This window comes from Liolophura sinensis, chromosome 1 (assembly GCF_032854445.1).
Source record: "Liolophura sinensis isolate JHLJ2023 chromosome 1, CUHK_Ljap_v2, whole genome shotgun sequence".
Lineage (NCBI taxonomy): Eukaryota > Metazoa > Mollusca > Polyplacophora > Chitonida > Chitonidae > Liolophura > Liolophura sinensis.
Genome location: NC_088295.1, coordinates 33,764,776 through 33,781,873, shown reverse-complemented (window position 1 = coordinate 33,781,873; position 17,098 = coordinate 33,764,776). Strand labels below are relative to the sequence as shown.

The following is a 17,098-nucleotide window of genomic DNA, read 5'->3' as shown; positions in this document are numbered from 1 at the left end:
TAAATACAACATATAGCTTTAGGCAAACTAGACTGTACACCTCTAATCCATATCTGTAAACAATTAGAATGGACGTACAATGCACATTTACATGTAATTTTACATGTATATGTCCTGAAAAAGCAAGTGAAACAGAAAAATTGCATTTCCACGAATACAGAAACACGTACATGTATATTGTAGCTTTAGGCAAACAACACCTTTTATCCATATCTGTAACCAATTAGAATGGATGTGTGTGCACAAGATCTATACATAACTAGATGTTCTTGTATGTGTAAATGGTGTTTGATCAATGGTAATAATGGTAATATTATGTCTGGGTGGTGTAAATCAAGAACTATTCACTCACCATTCTCATAGCAGATGTTCCCTAGAGCTCGACAGGCTTGGGTTGCCATGGCAACATCATTTGTTTCCAACAAAGTTAATAGAAGTGGGACAAAATTCTGTTCCACGAAGGGTTCCCGCAAGGATTCTGCAACAAGAACAGAGAACACTATAGCATTTGTCTCATTTTGATTATTACACGTGTTTGGCTATGATTATTAACACTACATTTCTTTACTTCACGTACATGCATGTAAATTGTACCTGCACATGTACATATATATAAGAGTACATGTAACTGCATGGTTTGTCAGAGTATGGTGGCAATTTACTTACATTTACATGTATTTACTTGCTTGATGTTGTACGCCCTACTCATAGAACATTTAACTTACATTTAAATGACGGCGACCAGCATTTAATTGGGAGGAAACTAGACATATGGGGACAATAAGCAACTCTACAAAATGCTTGTGTGCCCACTATCATCCACTGAAGGACACTTGTCCTCTGCCAACACCTGACAAACCTCTTGAGGTAAGGTTAAAGGAAAATTTTTTGTTGAATCAAAGACAAATTGAAGGTTCAAAAGCTAGCTTATAACAACAGCATAAATCAGATTTACCTTGACCTAATTGCAGGACAGTTGGTGATGAAATTTCCAGAACAGTGCAGGATGTCAAAGCCTGGCTTTTCTTACATCAGTATAAATTTAGAGTCTGTGTGAAGTTTATCTAGAAGATAACATTCCTGGGTGATACTAAGGTATGTTATCAGCAGATGTGGAGTGATGTAATTAGGCTTTAGCTCATATATCAACTAATAAATGTTAAGAGCTTTATCCCAAAACAAATCAGCTACAACACTTACACATACATGTAACCTTGTAACATTTTTGCAACATTCACAATCAATATACAAGGAACTGTAATTTGTCTGACAAGTCTGAGAAAATGATATAAGCTGACAGTAATAAACTTCAGTATAAATATACAATTTTACAGTAGATTTCCTGAATCTAGCCACATAGCCAGATATCCCAAGAAAATGAGGACAGAATAATAAATCCAGGTTATACCACAAAATATCTGTCTATCTTTTATCAACATAAACTTATAGGAGATAAAAGCAACCAAAATCCCCATGAGGCCAGTACTTACCAAATGACAAGAGGCTTATTTTGACATACGTGTTAAACATGTGGAAAGCCTGATATTGGGCTTTTGTTGAACATATACAATACTGCCCAGGTTATATTAACAAAGTGTTTGTTTGTTTAAAAAGGCAAACGATGCCATATGAAATAAAGTTTGTAACATTAACCAATAAGCCAGAGCTGGTTGATCCACATGTGCAAGTACAAAGAATTTACATATGTAAGATATATGTAAACTATACTACAACAGTAACATTGCACATTTATATACTACCAAAATACAACATAAAAAGATGAAGACATTGTATTTAAAGCACAGATATCAATGTACATACAGTGAAATTAATAAATGTAGAGGAATGAGTGGTAGCAATATACATGTAAGTAAATAAATATATGATAGGCAATTACACATATATGTATTTATGGTTTGCAGTGATGTGTCACATTACTGCCTAAAAAAGTGTGGTTAAAATGTGAGCTGTCAGACTAATGGTTTCACAGCTGACTGAAGCGACCCAGGTAATTCTATTGCTAATCTATTAAATCAACACCTATAAAGACCCTGAGGCTAGAAAAGGTATGTGTCAAACCCACAGGCAATGGATACCTAAAAATATCACATAAACTGTCATATCAACCTATAGTTAGAGGCTCACCATAAAAATAATGACTGTTACTGCAGTTTCACTGCGGATTTGCAAGTTGGCTGCCTAAGAACTGTAAATACACATACCACAAGAGCTGAATTAACATGTGACAATAACATTTGTCTGTGCATTTACACACCAGTACGTGGATCAAATTTTCTTTCAATTTTTCAACATGAAGCCTTTTTTTGACAAGGATGCAATAAGAAAGTTAGGTTTTTTTCTTTATTACAACAAAATGCAAGCAAGTAACAGACGAATGCTCTCTCTTTGCAAGTAGTACGAATCCATCTACATGTATATCATCCAATAATAAAGTATCATTTAACCTACACATTTCAAATGAAATTCTCTCATACAAATGTGTGTTTATATATATATACACATTCTACATTTAGCTACAATGTGCGATGCCTAAATACAGCTTTGGATGGGATATATTACATAATGATACTGTATCGTATCTGAAGTGTAATAAAATCTGAAAAGTCTGGAACATTTGTGCAGTTTAAATCTCCATTCTATTGCAAATGTTTACAGCACTTATATGATCTGCAATGAAATAAGGGATTTTTTTCTACTGGGTAAACTACTGATTACTCAACCTCTTGAAGACCATAGTTTATTGGCTGTTCTGGATAACTATGTTAACAGCCTGCAATATGGGCTGTAATAAGGTACATGTAGCTTGGGACTTAACAATGGTGGCTCATAAAACAAACCTTAAGGAGCACTGTGCAAATCCCTGGGGCCTGCAGATTTATAGACAGCCCTGACACAAGCCTGTATTGACATTTTTTGAACATCGTTAAATTTCTCAAGCCAATAAATCCCTGTGGCACATGTACACAATAAGAGCACACAATCCCTGGCCTGATAATCCTAACCAAACAGGCCCTGTGAGAAGCAGAAGGGCAGATGAGATCAGCCACAAGTAATTATCACCTGTCCACTCATTCTGACCACATGCCGGCTTATTCAGGGGACCAAGATACATGTATACATAAATGAGGGAAGAAAAAAGGTGAGGAGAGTATTCTTAGCTGTAAGGCAAGACAAAACACAATGCTGATGAAATTTAGACCCCTTTTAAGCTGAACTCAGTAATAGTGTGCATGAATTTTTTTTGTGTTGCTGTTGTTAAACATTATTACAGGACTGCATATTGGTCGTACCACAAAATAAAAATAAAAAAATTAAAAAAATAACCATATATATTGAGGGCCTCCATGACCAAGGTGATTCACATGCAAGTGTGGCACAACGATCAAAGAGCCTCTCACCTATGTATAATGGTGAGAGGCTGCCATAGTACCATGAAATGTACAGCGTAAAATACCGAAAAATAAATTCAGCCAAGTTGAACATCAAAATAGCTTGCATACTTTTTCTTTTTTTATAGTACAGCATATTGGTCGTACCACCAAAAAGTATTAATGTTATGTCCTTCACAATGAGCAAAGGTGTCTATAGTTTGGTATCTATTCCATATGTACATGTATACACAAAGCACTTGTGAGTCTCAATGATGTAATGGATGTAGGTTAATCAATGTAGTGAATGGCATAGGCTTGAACTACAACACACATACTAGAATCCATGAAGACTCTTACACATTTAAAAATGAGCAAATGAAAATGTCATGGGAAAGAGCACAGTTTATTAACCTGGTGTATTTGACCTACATGTACACAGATTTGTGTCTTAAAAATTCCTTGGCTCTTATTATACTTATGAGAAGGCATATATTTATAGAGGTTAAGTCTATATTATCTAAATGATCCTACCTGCTTTAGCCAGCTCTGCAACAAGCTGGGCTACATTGGTCTGGTTGTAGCGATCATCCTGTAACATCTCACGAAGCTGATTATACAGGACATCATCCACCAGGCTCTCGGCTGCCTCTTCACTGTCACAATCTGACAACAGCAGCAAACAATGGGCAAGGCTTAGACTTCTTATATCAAGGCAAGAAATATGCCACATGTTATTATTAATATCCAGAGAAGAGATTAAGTACATGGATGCCAATGTTTGAGAGATGTTAATATCATCCTGACATGTGTATCAATGAAATTACAAGAACTTGCAAACTGACAGACAAAGCAAAATTTGTATCTGTATAATATGTACATAGGCTGGTAATGTACAGTAGTTCTTGTCTCCTAATGCATTCCATACCTTCAACCCTGAATATCTTATATTTATATATGTCAATGTGCGTATGTACATGACAAAGGACATTACACTCTGTTGACGTCATAAAAATGTGATTGTACATGTATTTAGTCATTCTGTTATCCAAGAGCACTGCACTGTGGTGAGGAAATCTGTACATATATGTAGCTTTACACAGATGTATGTACATGTTTGTTCATCTGCACAACAAAAAAGCAAATGTCAACACATCTGCTGAAAAAGCAGGCAAAAAAAATGGATTCCCCGTGGAGAATACATTCTGAACAATAGCCCACTGTAGGGTAGTCTATAAGATTTAGGCTGTGTCTCAAGCAAACAAATCAGAATAATACAGTACGTGTACATAGTGCAAGAGGCCCATTACAGGCATTCAGTGTAGTTGTTTTTCCCTGGCCGTGTAACAGTGTTCGATACAACAGCTCAGTACAACAACCGACCCAATCCTTTACACAGATTATTAAGACTACTCAGCTCAGAGGCAGTTCACACAGCCAAGCCAGTACACAGCCATGAATGGAGCTGTGACATAATGATCGATCTAATCAGTTACAAGTGGCCAGATCAATTAAACTGTTATCAATCAAAGCGTGTTTGTCTCCCCTGACTGATACTGCGTGTCACTATCAGCCATCATGGAAGACAGTGTCAACAGAAAATTGTGAATGTGATAAAAAAAAAAAGCATTGCTCTGCCGGTTTACGCTTCAGTGTGATACCTTATAACAGTCTAGACTTGATGGTGCCATAGACAAGGTTCTGTAAAGCTTTTGTAAGTCTCAGGGACTGTCTGAAACTATATGCACATGCATACATAAGATAATGCGCATCCAATTGTGATGTAGCATTGTTTGTTTTAGAGACAAGTCAAAGAACTCACACAATTATGACAATACAACTAAGTCTTAGGTTGGACATTGCTTCCACCATTCACCAATAAAATATTTGTAGTATTCCAACTTCACCCCATGTATAATAATTGTACTGTTGTTTGAGTATCATGCAGTGTAAAGATTAAAGGTCAACATATCTGGCAACTAAAAGTGTGAAATGTAATTACAAGTGTGAGACATCAAGTTTTATTTACATGTAAGGCAAACACTGCGCCTGACAATAAGTCTTACTTTCCAAAATATATACATGTACATGTAAAGTGTGCATGTATGTCCACAGTGATTATATCCAATGCTACAATCTGATAGAGCAATGTGACATGCAATTCAAAATACAGGATCCAAGAAAAGAAGATTTCTCCATGGAAAGAATCACAAACACATTTGAAAGGGTGAAAAACATTATACTTATTTATTTATTTATTTGATTGGTGTTTAATGCCGTACTCAAGAATATTTCACTTATACAATGGTGGGAGGAAAATGGGCAGACCCCAGGGGGAAACCCACAACCATACGTAGGTTGCTTCAATAGCTTCCCATATACGGCCAGAGAAAAAATGTATTATATCAACGCAAGCTTACATATACATGTGCATTTAAATGTATATATGTACATTTCTAGTACAAATGCTGCCTTTCAACTGCAAATACATACACACATTTGCCTAAAGATTTGTCAATGCAGATAGATAAAGTTATCAACTATATATTGAATATAACATAATATTTACCTTCCTTGGTCAAGCCCTGTATTAAAGTCTCCACACAGCAGTCTCTTTCCTCAATGCCCTGGGTGATCTTCAGCTTCTCCACTGCCTGGACTAGACCATCTGCAACAGAACATGTACATCAAAAGATTCAATCATTGCAACACAATGCATGTACAGCTATGCTCAATCATGTTTAAACCATTATGGTGATACACACACAATTACATCATACAGCCATCTGTAAACTCAATCAAACTTGATTCATAAACTTTGTTTCTTTATTCCTAAATTGTTCAGGCACCAAATTTATTTTCCACTTTGGCAAAAATGTATGATGATGTCACATAAATGCACCTGTATGGCATCTAGTCAAAACACACACCATCACTCATGGAAGTTTTACCAGCAATGCTGCCAATTCATGTATATAAAACTGATAAGTGGTTTAACTGATCTGACGCATGAGCTGTCTAATCTGAAGTCTCAACAGGGATAGTGTTATGCCACAACAACCAACTCTGTGAAAATCCATGAATACTTGTGTTTTGCATTAAATAACAGTACATGTATGTATGAACATACTTACAAATTAATTATTAAAATACACATATCTGGAGTCATATATTGATGTTAAAAATTTCTTTAAAGCATTTGGTCCAGTTTTCTCTGCACAGGAAAAGTGCTGCTGCTCTTAAAAATTACATTGCCAGTGGGCAAAATGAAGTATACACATGTACATGGACATGTTATACAACATATTAAAATCGCAAAGCAAATGTAAATGGAATAAAAATGGTGTTCCCAGACATGTACATCCTCCAGTAAAGTGAGACGCAATTAATGCATGTGGATGTTCACATACATGTACTGTACCACATATGTAGACTGTTTTTGCTAGCCAAATGCTCACACTGGCGGCAAACTAAAGACTTACATTCACATCAGTCTCATGACAAGCTGAAATTGGCATACTTGAAGTCTCCCAATGTAACCGCTAATCTTGGCAAGACTTACACACAACCATGCAATTATCCATAAATGGCAGTTTGCTTTATACAATAGATGTTTAAACCATGAAATCTGCTAAAGACTCCCAACAGTCTTCAAATGCAACATAGTCATTAGTATACCAAGAGCTGTTACCATGGATACTCAAGAAAATGCAGTGTTTGCCAAAACAATCAAATTCCAATGGACAAGAGAAATCAACATTGGAAAAGCACTGAGATGTCTTTGAGAGATGTGTTAATACAAAGTTTATCTACGGGGAGATTGTAGCACCATCATGCTAAGACCCATGCACTCACTTCATGTACTGTACATGAGCCTGAGCCTGATGTAATATTGATGACCTGTCCAATACTGTAGTACCATGTGAGACACCGCATAGAGCTTGGGGAAGAAATGAATATATATCATAACATTTATGATTAGAAATCAATATGTGTTTCTTTCGAAAACTAAATCCATAGGATGCACACAAACGAAACTTTGCAGTAGTTTCACAAGGTGCTTGATGTGACATTATGAGCAAATAACTGTCTTGCTTGACAATGTTATGTTACAGAATTGGTTGCAAAGGTGATAGCTATAACAGTGCTACTGCAAAACACCTAACAAATGCTTTCTCAGCACCTGAAGATAATAATTCCCAAACATACGTGTACATGTACATGTAGCACAGTAATAAGTTATAGTCATACAAAAACGTAATGAATCAGACCCTGTACATTAACAATACAAAGTCTAACAGGGTTCATTTCCAAAACAATGGACATTTTCCTACATTGTAACTGCACTTAGAGCTTCTGTATTGTTTCTTCCCTGTCATTTTCTCAATCTGCAATCCTTTGATGAATGGGTCTTACTTTTGTTGGAAGACCGCAATAGGTTTCTGATATTCTCAAATCGGTGATTTCCAGAAAAGACTGCTGATCCTGAAATTTGGAACAAGCTGCTATGTTAACCTTCTCAACTCTTGTGGGAGCCTCCATGGCCGAGGTGGTTAGTGTGTCAGTGTGGCTTTATGACCCAGGAACCTCTCAGCAATGCAGTCACAGAGAGTTCAAGTCCAGTTCATGTTGGCTTCCTCTCTGACCATATGTAGGAAGATCATCCAGCAATAAATAATAAAAATCAACACTTTGCTGAGCGTTTTCCATTATGAGGACTTTTCACTTTCCATATTCCATACATGCAAAAGTTAAACATTGCGAAGATAGCCTCCAGTTTAAAGTTCTCCTGGGTCGTGGGCTAAAAATGGTTGATATAAGCATAATGAGAACCGATTTTGGTCTAACAAAAGTGCAATCCTCTTGACTGCAGACAGAGAAAATGTCTAGTAGGAAATGCTACTGACATGCATGTTAAGTGCAATTATGAAAATACTCAGGGTTTTGAGAATTAATACACCTCTGTTAGACATGGTAGTGTTTGTACACAAAGTCTAATTCATAAGGCTAAGCTAAACTTTTCTAAGAATCCTTGTATTAACATGTTTTATTTATTTATTTGATTGGCATTTTATACCATACTCAAGAACATTTCACTTGTGCAACGGTGACCAGCATCCCCGACCATCTGTATGTTCCTAAAAGACCTTCCCACACACAGTCAGAGAGGAGGCCAGCATGAACAAGATGTAAACTCACAACGACCACATTGATGGGAGCTCCTGGGTCATTGCTTGGTAACCCCTCGGCCCCATATTGACATTAAGTTACATGTATCAACAGGTCATGTATATTACATATACATTGCGCTGTAATAATTTAAAGAATAAAAAAACAACTGAGCTTTCTTTGTATTCCAACTGTGGCTCTCCATGTCAGAAAAACCTTGCTGTTGTCCCTATACGAAATTTTACACGGTTTCACACTATATTACACGGTGTAATATCATTTCTAGACAATAACCTATACACACAATGCAACACAACACTGGTGGTAGGTTAGTACGTCCATGTTATCATCATATCTAGGCCTACAGGTAAAACTACATTTTAAATTGTCATGTATAATGTTAATTATAATGCTGTTACTGGTGAAACTTGTGGGAATATAACAATCACAATACTGTGCCACATTTAGTGTCTGTGACTGAGCTGACTTGTTAGTGACTGTTAATGTTTCAGATGTCAGGGTGACCGGTTGACAGATGCTGGCCTGATCGACCCATTCTTTGACTCATCTCATGCCGCACGCCGGCACCCATCAACACAATCCTCGCGCCACACACAAAATCGTTCAGTCTCTCACCAAACAGCCAATCACGTTTTCGGTTTGCGGCCCAAATTTCGCTTACCCATTGTGCTTCTCCGACTGTTATTACGGGGAGGTTTAGTGTAATACACCGGGTCACTCACGGTCAAGTCATTCTCAGATTCTGTTGTATCTTCACGGTGTCATTTCTGCACCAAGCCGCTACTGTTGTCAGGCAGAAAATGATGTTGTACCGGAAGTAGATGTCACCGTACTTCAGACTTATCGCCCTTTGTATTCCTCCGCGCAATGTGCTCGTCAGACTCAGAACTACACACTCTCTGCAATATTCCTACGTCAAACTGTAGGACTGTGTCCACAATTTGATTATCTCAATCATCTTTAGATTTCGAGGTGACCCGAAATGTCAAGTCCATGTCAAGTGGGTTTTTGAGAGTTCGAGCACACAAAAATGTTAAGGTAGGCAACTTTTTCTTGCGGACCGCGGAACGGACTTATTTTATACGACTTTCTCAGAAGAAGTTGGAAAGAGCTTGAGTTGGGTCACACTCCGATAAACAGTTGACACCGTGACAGAGTGTTTCGCTTGTGTGTCCGCTTGACAACTTCGTTGTTTTCAGCTGAGCGCTTGTCGGGGAGCATCTTTTGAGCCGGCTAGGGTGTATACAAACTGTGGATTTTACGGTCGATTTGTGTGGAAGTTTGTTAGGAAAGTTTTGGGGCCGGCCGATAATCTACGGTAGCCCACAAGGAGGGACTTGACTTCCGCCGGACTTACGACGTCTCCAGCTTTCTTCTGAACTTTCGTCTGTGAACCCAAGTTTCGTTGCTAACTTCATGGCGATTTCGACAAGAAGATAATGGCAGTGTTTACGGTTGTTTTACGGGGCGGCGCACCCTGGGGAATTCGGTTGCAGGGAGGGAGCGATTTTAACGCTCCTTTGAGGGTGGCCAAGGTAAGTAAAACCCAGTGGGGGAGGAGGGGGGGGGGGGGCAGGGGACTTTCTCAACTAACAGTGTAGGTTAACTTGTAGTAAATTATCTATATGTCGTTAGTGTATAGACTGGGGAAAATATTGTGGACAAGTTGCTGGGCGACACGCCTAAGGTGTAGTATATGCACCAAATCATTGAATTTAAACACTACACTGTTGACCAGCTACGGTACCATATTTAATACATGTAGATGACATATCATCTACAAGTAACTGCTACAATTAATTTTGGTAAGCTTTGTACCTGGCCATATGACTGACAGCTCAGGGTGAAGCTACTTGTGGATTACTGATTTATTGGTTGACAGCCCAATCAGAATAATAATCCGTTACATGTATTAAGGTGTACTATTTGTTAATTAAATTAATCTGGACCCTGTTTCTCTAGGCTGGTGAAAAGTTGTAGTAAATTATCTGTGGTATTACCATAATAATTAATGTGCCTATCTTCGCAAATTACGATGACCACACCCGTTATCATTAGGCTTGTGTATGGATTGTTCATTTTTATGCCAGTGTGTATACATGGCACTTTATTTGTAGTCTTCCAAGAGTCCAAGTTCTATACAGTGTACATGCCTGTGTCATACATGCGCATCTAAGATACACATTTAATAATTATCTATTAACTATACTTTTAGGAGTACATGTTTTCAGTCTGAGTTTAATGTTCTAAGCTATCTACATGCATTATGTTTCATTTTTGGAAAGAGGTGTGTGTGCATGTATAATTAAAATCATTAGTACTGGAGCTCATTCAGTGATGATAACAGGAAACCACAGTATCTATGAATTATAAATAGCTGAGTTTAAATGATTCACAGCTTATACTATTATGTGTATGTGAATACTATTAATTATAGACTCAATCTGATTACCACTTTTTTCCAATACAATGACATGCCATTGAGTAGACTTCTGGAATGTAGTTAAGCTTTCAGCTGAGGAATGATGTGTGTAGACAGCCACAAGCATGCCTGTATATATTTATAGCTGAAGACTTGACCGAAGTAGGTTAGCATATAAATAACGGTTCAGGCCATTGGCTCAGATCAGCTTTTACGGGATGGGAAATACAGAAACAGAACACACAACAGTTTTGTGATAGACCAAATGTTAAATCATATTATAATATTTGGTAGGGTTTATACTGTATGTATACTCATTACTGTCAATCAGTGGTAGAAATACATGTAAATGTGCTATAGAGCCTGACAGCCTCTCTGAAAAGGACACTGGCAGAAAATCAAATGTATACATGTAGTTCGAAAAAATTTTAGATTTCGAAATTTCAATTTCTTCTCCAAATTGTCAAGTGAAAAACATGAAAACTCAAGATTCCCTGGCCTAATTTTTTTTTAAATACATGTATAGACACAGCCAGAAATTCCTGGATAAATCCCTAAGTGTCTACTGTTTTACATTTAAAGGAAGTGGTTGGGCACGTGATTTGTACATCTACCCTTGATTATGAACTTTATCCACATGAATAGAACTTAATCTACATACTATTTAGGTCTATTTATTTATTTATTTATTTGATTGGTGTTTTATGCCCTACTCAAGAATATTTCACTTGTACGCCGGCGTCCAGCATTAAGGTGAGAGGAAACCGGGCAGAGCCTGGGGGAAACCCACAACCATCCGCAGGCTGCTGCAGACCTTCCCACTTACGGGCAGAGTATTTAGTTCTAACAACATTCACTAAGTACAGTACCATCTTATTGAAATGTTTCAATTTCCTCTCCATTTTATTTCTGTTTACATTGCATCTCTTTACAACAATTTGATATGATTTATGATTCCAGTGCAGCTTAATCACTGTCGTAAAATGAAGTGGTACATGTAGTCTGTGTATGCCCTAGATGGCTATATAGTGTATGTTCCAATATATATTATTGTCATTTTCACCTGTTGAGAATGTCTTGACCTTCATAAGGTATAGGGCCCATGAGAGATACGAGTTCTTGAGAGTTCCCCATGGGGGCACTCACAGATGTGCCATAAGTTAGGGTTAGAAAACACTTCATTCGCTTAACGCTCATGCGTGAAGACGGTGTCCCCCCAACGTTCTAACCCCAACTTCCTGTATATACGGGAGCGCCCCCACGCAGAACTCCCAAAAACTCGTATCTCTCATACGCCATATATAGCTCTTTAGCCTTCACTACTGTTTTATATGGCAGGTGTACGTATACTGCACCAAATTTCATCCCTAACACACTAACTTGTATCCTGGTGTATTTCTGAATGCCATCAAACCCTTGAGTCATAATCTGCTTGGCAACTAATCTGTTTTTAATTTTCTGCTGGTCTAAAGTAATCAGCAGGTGATAAGTTCATGTATGCTAATTCCTCAACCTTTTCGTATGTGAAAGAGCAACTTTAAGTGCACATTTTTACTTTGATTTTGGAGACAAACTACATCGGTTGGATTGGACAGTTTCAGGCTTCACAAAAAGTACAGTTTTATCAGTCTACACGAAATAATGCCTTCAGAATATGCTTGAATTAAACACCTTGCAAACATCTGAAAATGTTGAAGAATTCCAGTATGTATATGTTGAATGTATACTCATTGGAGGGCTAAAGGAATCTGAAGATACAGTGTGGATGTTCATGGATCCAACTTGCTAAGAGCACACCTTATTTATGAATGTACATTATAAATACTATGTATACATGTACTATAAATATTAGTCATCACTTCCTGTTACAAAAGCGCCAATTAATAATGCCAGTTGATTGGGTCATTAGTGTAGGAATTACTCCTAACAGTCTGATTAGTTTTTAACCATGTTGTTGTAGTTTTGAATAACTGCATATATACTTGTGTGTTCCACCTATTTTGGCCTTTAATAGATTGAAAAATCTTTGAAATACAATGTTCATTATGTTTTTTTGTCTTTTTAATTTATTTCACTTTCATTGAATTTTTCTTATTCTTTTTAGACGTACAAATGTACCAATGGATATAATCACATTTAGTTTTCTCGATTTACATTTACTAATCCAACATGTACATGTATGTATGTGTACATACGTCTATTATATATACCATCAATTATTTTATTGCTACATACATGTACATTTACCTACATTTACCTGTATTGTATTTGGCATGCAGTGTGTAGCTTGGGTACAGATTTCACGAATAAGGCCAGACATTGACAGAAGATTGACAGAAACTCATCACATTAGAAATCTTTCTGGCCATGGTCGCTTCTGTTTGTGTTTGCTCAAGTGTTAAGTCCAAATTGCAGTATACATGTACATCTGTATGTGCTCTCTGAAGACGTAAATTGCATGTGCATCTATGTAATTTACATGATTGATTTAAACTGAAATACTCAGGAATTAATACTCCTCAATTGCACGTTTATTCTTGTGTAATACACAATATGTCTAGTTCATTTACAACAGAATCAAGAAAGCTTAGTTTACTGCTTATTTGCTTCCAACATTCCATGGCTATACTTAGTGCTATAAACACATGCACATTTGCTGTATCTGCAACATGAATGATGATTAGATCTCAGCTTCTGCTGTGGCTGCACATGTACATGTCCTGTAATTCATGTAAGGCCATCATTAAAAATTCTTTGATTTGTGTAACCCAGCCCAGTTGAAAAAAAGAATAGGGAAGGCCAGTGAAGGATGTTTTTTTTTAATATTCTGGCTAATGAAAATGATAGGAATTTTAATATAATTGATATTGAGAGGAAAAATAACAACATTCTAACGAAAACCCGGAGGGCCGATAGGGCTACGGAAACATATCCCAAATGAACATGTTGAAATAATGATGATTCAAGTGCGAGTTTCTTCAGTTTGTTATCTCTTGCCTCATTTGAATACCAGCTAGCATTGTCAGACTTATTTCAATTAACATTAATCTTATACAAGTAGTAGGACTGTAGCAGAAGTGGATTGTGAATGCTCAGTCAGTGCATGCAAGGCAATTATTTTTAATACATTTGCATGTAGGTATACATTAACAGGGAGTGTATTATTCCCTGTATTCTTTGCACTCTTGTCATCCTATATGTCTAATCCACCATGGCTTTGAAATGAAAGGAGCTTTTGTGTTGAGGTCATTGTGTCTATATCACCTATGTGTGTGTCTGCTGGGGTCGAGAAATCTTGAACTTAACTCTGGTTAAATCCCTTAACAATGTTCAGTCATTGGTAATGACAGCTGTGATGGAAGCCCCTATCTATATAGATTAACGTTGTTTCAGATTTTTGAACACATTATCAGTGAGAGAAAGCAGGGGCAGGGCTTCATGGTACTCATGTACATACTGTATTTTCAATTTATGTTCATGTGCATTGTTTTAAGGTACACACGTTGCAGTATAGTATTGTAGATACATTTAAAAATGAAGGTAAACACCAAAAGAATTGTCTACGTGTATGTGTTCATGTGTAATTTGTTATTTAGGTTGCATGTACATGTATTTTAAAGGGACATACTGCCAAAAGAAATTCAGAATTTTTGACTTCGTTCAGCCAAATATAAAAAAGAGTTGCATTTGAATCCTAACTGAACCTCTTAGGCCTACCTCTTCTGAGAAATATCAATTGAAAGAATCATAAGGGGACATCCGTCACTGGTCTAAGCTGACCCCTCTACGAGATAAAATGCAAATGAGGCAGTGCAAAGATTTCACGATGCAGAGTTCACTCGTGGATCGCACATGTAAACAATTTGATAGATTGAAAGTGAATTCTAAGTCTAGTAAAATGTATGACCCTTCTTTCTGTCAATAATGTTTTATAAAGTATTCGGAATTCCCAACGATTTCTACGTAGAACTGAAGTTAAATGGTAGACCACATAATTGCAACACAATACCATGTCTGACATTTATGTTCGCTGTACATCTCCCGTTGTCTAGACAACAAGGGGATCTAACAGACTCCCAAAAAAGCAGGCCTTCTAAATACAGCGATTTGATTGATTTAATGGTCGAAGGGAAACCTGGGGTAAAACTGAACATTTGACTGTTCGCTCAAAGTCAGATATGCGTAGTCGACATCTGGAAGTCTCAACTTTATGTAGATGACGTCCAAAATAACAGCACAATTTTTTTGAGGTCAGCAGTATGTCCTTTTAATGTAGCTTCAAATTGGTAATCATTGGTAAAAGTACTGCTGTGCTTTATTTGTATCTTTTAAGAGCATCTTACGTCTTCATATTAGAAAAAAGAAAAGGAAAAATAATACAGATTTAACCTGGATTTATGTTGAATTCATATTGAGCGCAGTATGGAGCTCTGTCAGCCACACTGATGTGTTGCAGCAGTAGTCTGATATTCATAGTGACATGTACAGTTATGGGTATATTTACACACATTGATGGGTACATGTACACAGACTCTGTTATAAAGTGTATGTTAGTCTGGATGTACTTGTACTTGACAGCATTTGTCATTTGTTGATATTTACCTGTTGTTTTTTTTTTTTTTTAAACTGCCAATGCTGCGGTTGTTTACCTTGAATTTTTCTGTAGCTACATTTTAACTGTCAGCTGACACACATTTAAAACTGCATTGTAGAGTTGAGACTTACTGACAAATTTGTCCACATCAATTCCTCATCATTATTCCGCCTTTTGTGAAGAGTCAGATTTGAGTTAACCGAGCGTGAAATTAATCTGCCCTCTCCGTGAGTGAGGGCAAGTGGGATAAACTAACTGGACAGACAGGAGACCAGAAAGGAGACTAGTATCAGACAAACAATCTTAGTTGTTTCTTACCTGTACAGAGTCAGATGTGATACAGTATGCCTATGTGTCTAAGTGTCTATGCTCATTACAATACTGTTTTACATTGCACCCATTCAAAACTGTGCATGCTTAGTTTAACTCTTTATCTTACATGATTCACTCTGAATTACATTCACTTGTACCATATTGTAATATTTTCATATTCCCCCTAGTGATTTTATTGCAATATTCCATCTTTCTCGCTTGGATATTAAGAGTTTGGTTAGATAAGAAAAAGATTGAACACACTGTACATACATGTACACAATGCATGCATTTGGGGGAGGAGAGGGAAGGGGAGGGGATCAAGAATTTTGTAGTATAATAATTAGAAATGAATGGAATGTTCTGTGATATCCCAAAGTTGATTTTGACTCTTCATCCATGAGATATGTTAATTTATCATTCTTGGATCTGAATGATTGAAGTCTCTGTTGATGAGTATCATGTTTTGATGTTTTATCAGTGTTACTAATGCAGGAAACATACAGCATGGACTGGTAAAAGGTCACTTCAAGGCAGAGAGCATCATATTAAAATATGTGCCTGATTAAATTACCATTAATAGAATATAGCCAAATACAAATTTCTCAAAAACAAGTGACCGTGAATACTACAGCCATGTGTTGTGTAGGCCTGTTATGTGCACAGTAATATATGGACATACATGAAATGTTTAACTTCATTAAATGAGCGTGTTAAAACTTAACCTTCACAAGAAATACCACACCTTTTTTTTCACAAATGGTTTCCAATGTTGCCAAAAAAAAAAAATCTTACATCTTTTATGTGCACAACTGAAGTGACATTTCTTATATGTGATAATGATAGTCTGACAGCAAGCACTATCTGCGTTGTAAATGGACATGGGTGAGTAAATTCTGAAATTATTTAAATGATGTGTTTAATATATGACTTTTTAATTAATTGAAATATATGTAGTTTATAAAGACTGGTTAAAGAGAAAATGTTTACACTCAAGACTTGTACATTTTTTTTTATGTTATCATACTAACTTGTTATCCTGTTGCCAGCTTAATTCACACAGTGATGGCAAACTAAGTGACGAGTGCATCCACGAGTCTGGTGATTGTATGACATCTGAGAACTTAAACACATGAGCAAAGGATAGTTACATGGATGTGGTACACAGGAACATTACCATCACTTACACTG

At 36.8% G+C, this 17,098-nt stretch overlaps 2 protein-coding genes across 7 annotated transcripts in view; one reads left to right on the top strand and one right to left on the bottom strand.

Moving 5' to 3' along the window:
* LOC135476211 (rap1 GTPase-GDP dissociation stimulator 1-B-like) overlaps nucleotides 1-9,379 on the bottom strand; it is a 35,044-nt gene extending 25,665 nt beyond the window's left edge. For 5 of the 6 annotated variants that reach the window (XR_010445103.1, XR_010445107.1, XR_010445105.1 and 2 more), the window contains exons 1-5: nucleotides 9,241-9,379; nucleotides 7,806-7,874; nucleotides 5,959-6,057; nucleotides 3,924-4,055; nucleotides 353-478 (exon numbers count right to left, since the gene is read on the bottom strand). Coding sequence is in view for 2 of the 6 variants with exons in the window: in XM_064756166.1 (XP_064612236.1) it covers nucleotides 353-478; nucleotides 3,924-4,055; nucleotides 5,959-6,057; nucleotides 7,806-7,874; nucleotides 9,241-9,244 (430 nt within the window). In the remaining 4 variants the exon portion in view is untranslated. The remainder of the gene's footprint in view (nucleotides 1-352; nucleotides 479-3,923; nucleotides 4,056-5,958; nucleotides 6,058-7,805; nucleotides 7,875-9,240) is intronic. The other variant, XR_010445106.1, reaches the window with a different exon arrangement.
* Nucleotides 9,380-9,492: 113 nt separating this feature from the next.
* The window catches only part of LOC135479605 (sorbin and SH3 domain-containing protein 1-like), an 80,522-nt gene continuing 72,916 nt past the window's right edge, over nucleotides 9,493-17,098 (top strand). The window contains exon 1 of the mRNA XM_064759533.1: nucleotides 9,493-10,114. Coding sequence (XP_064615603.1) covers nucleotides 10,019-10,114 — 96 coding nt within the window. The 5' untranslated portion in view covers nucleotides 9,493-10,018. The remainder of the gene's footprint in view (nucleotides 10,115-17,098) is intronic.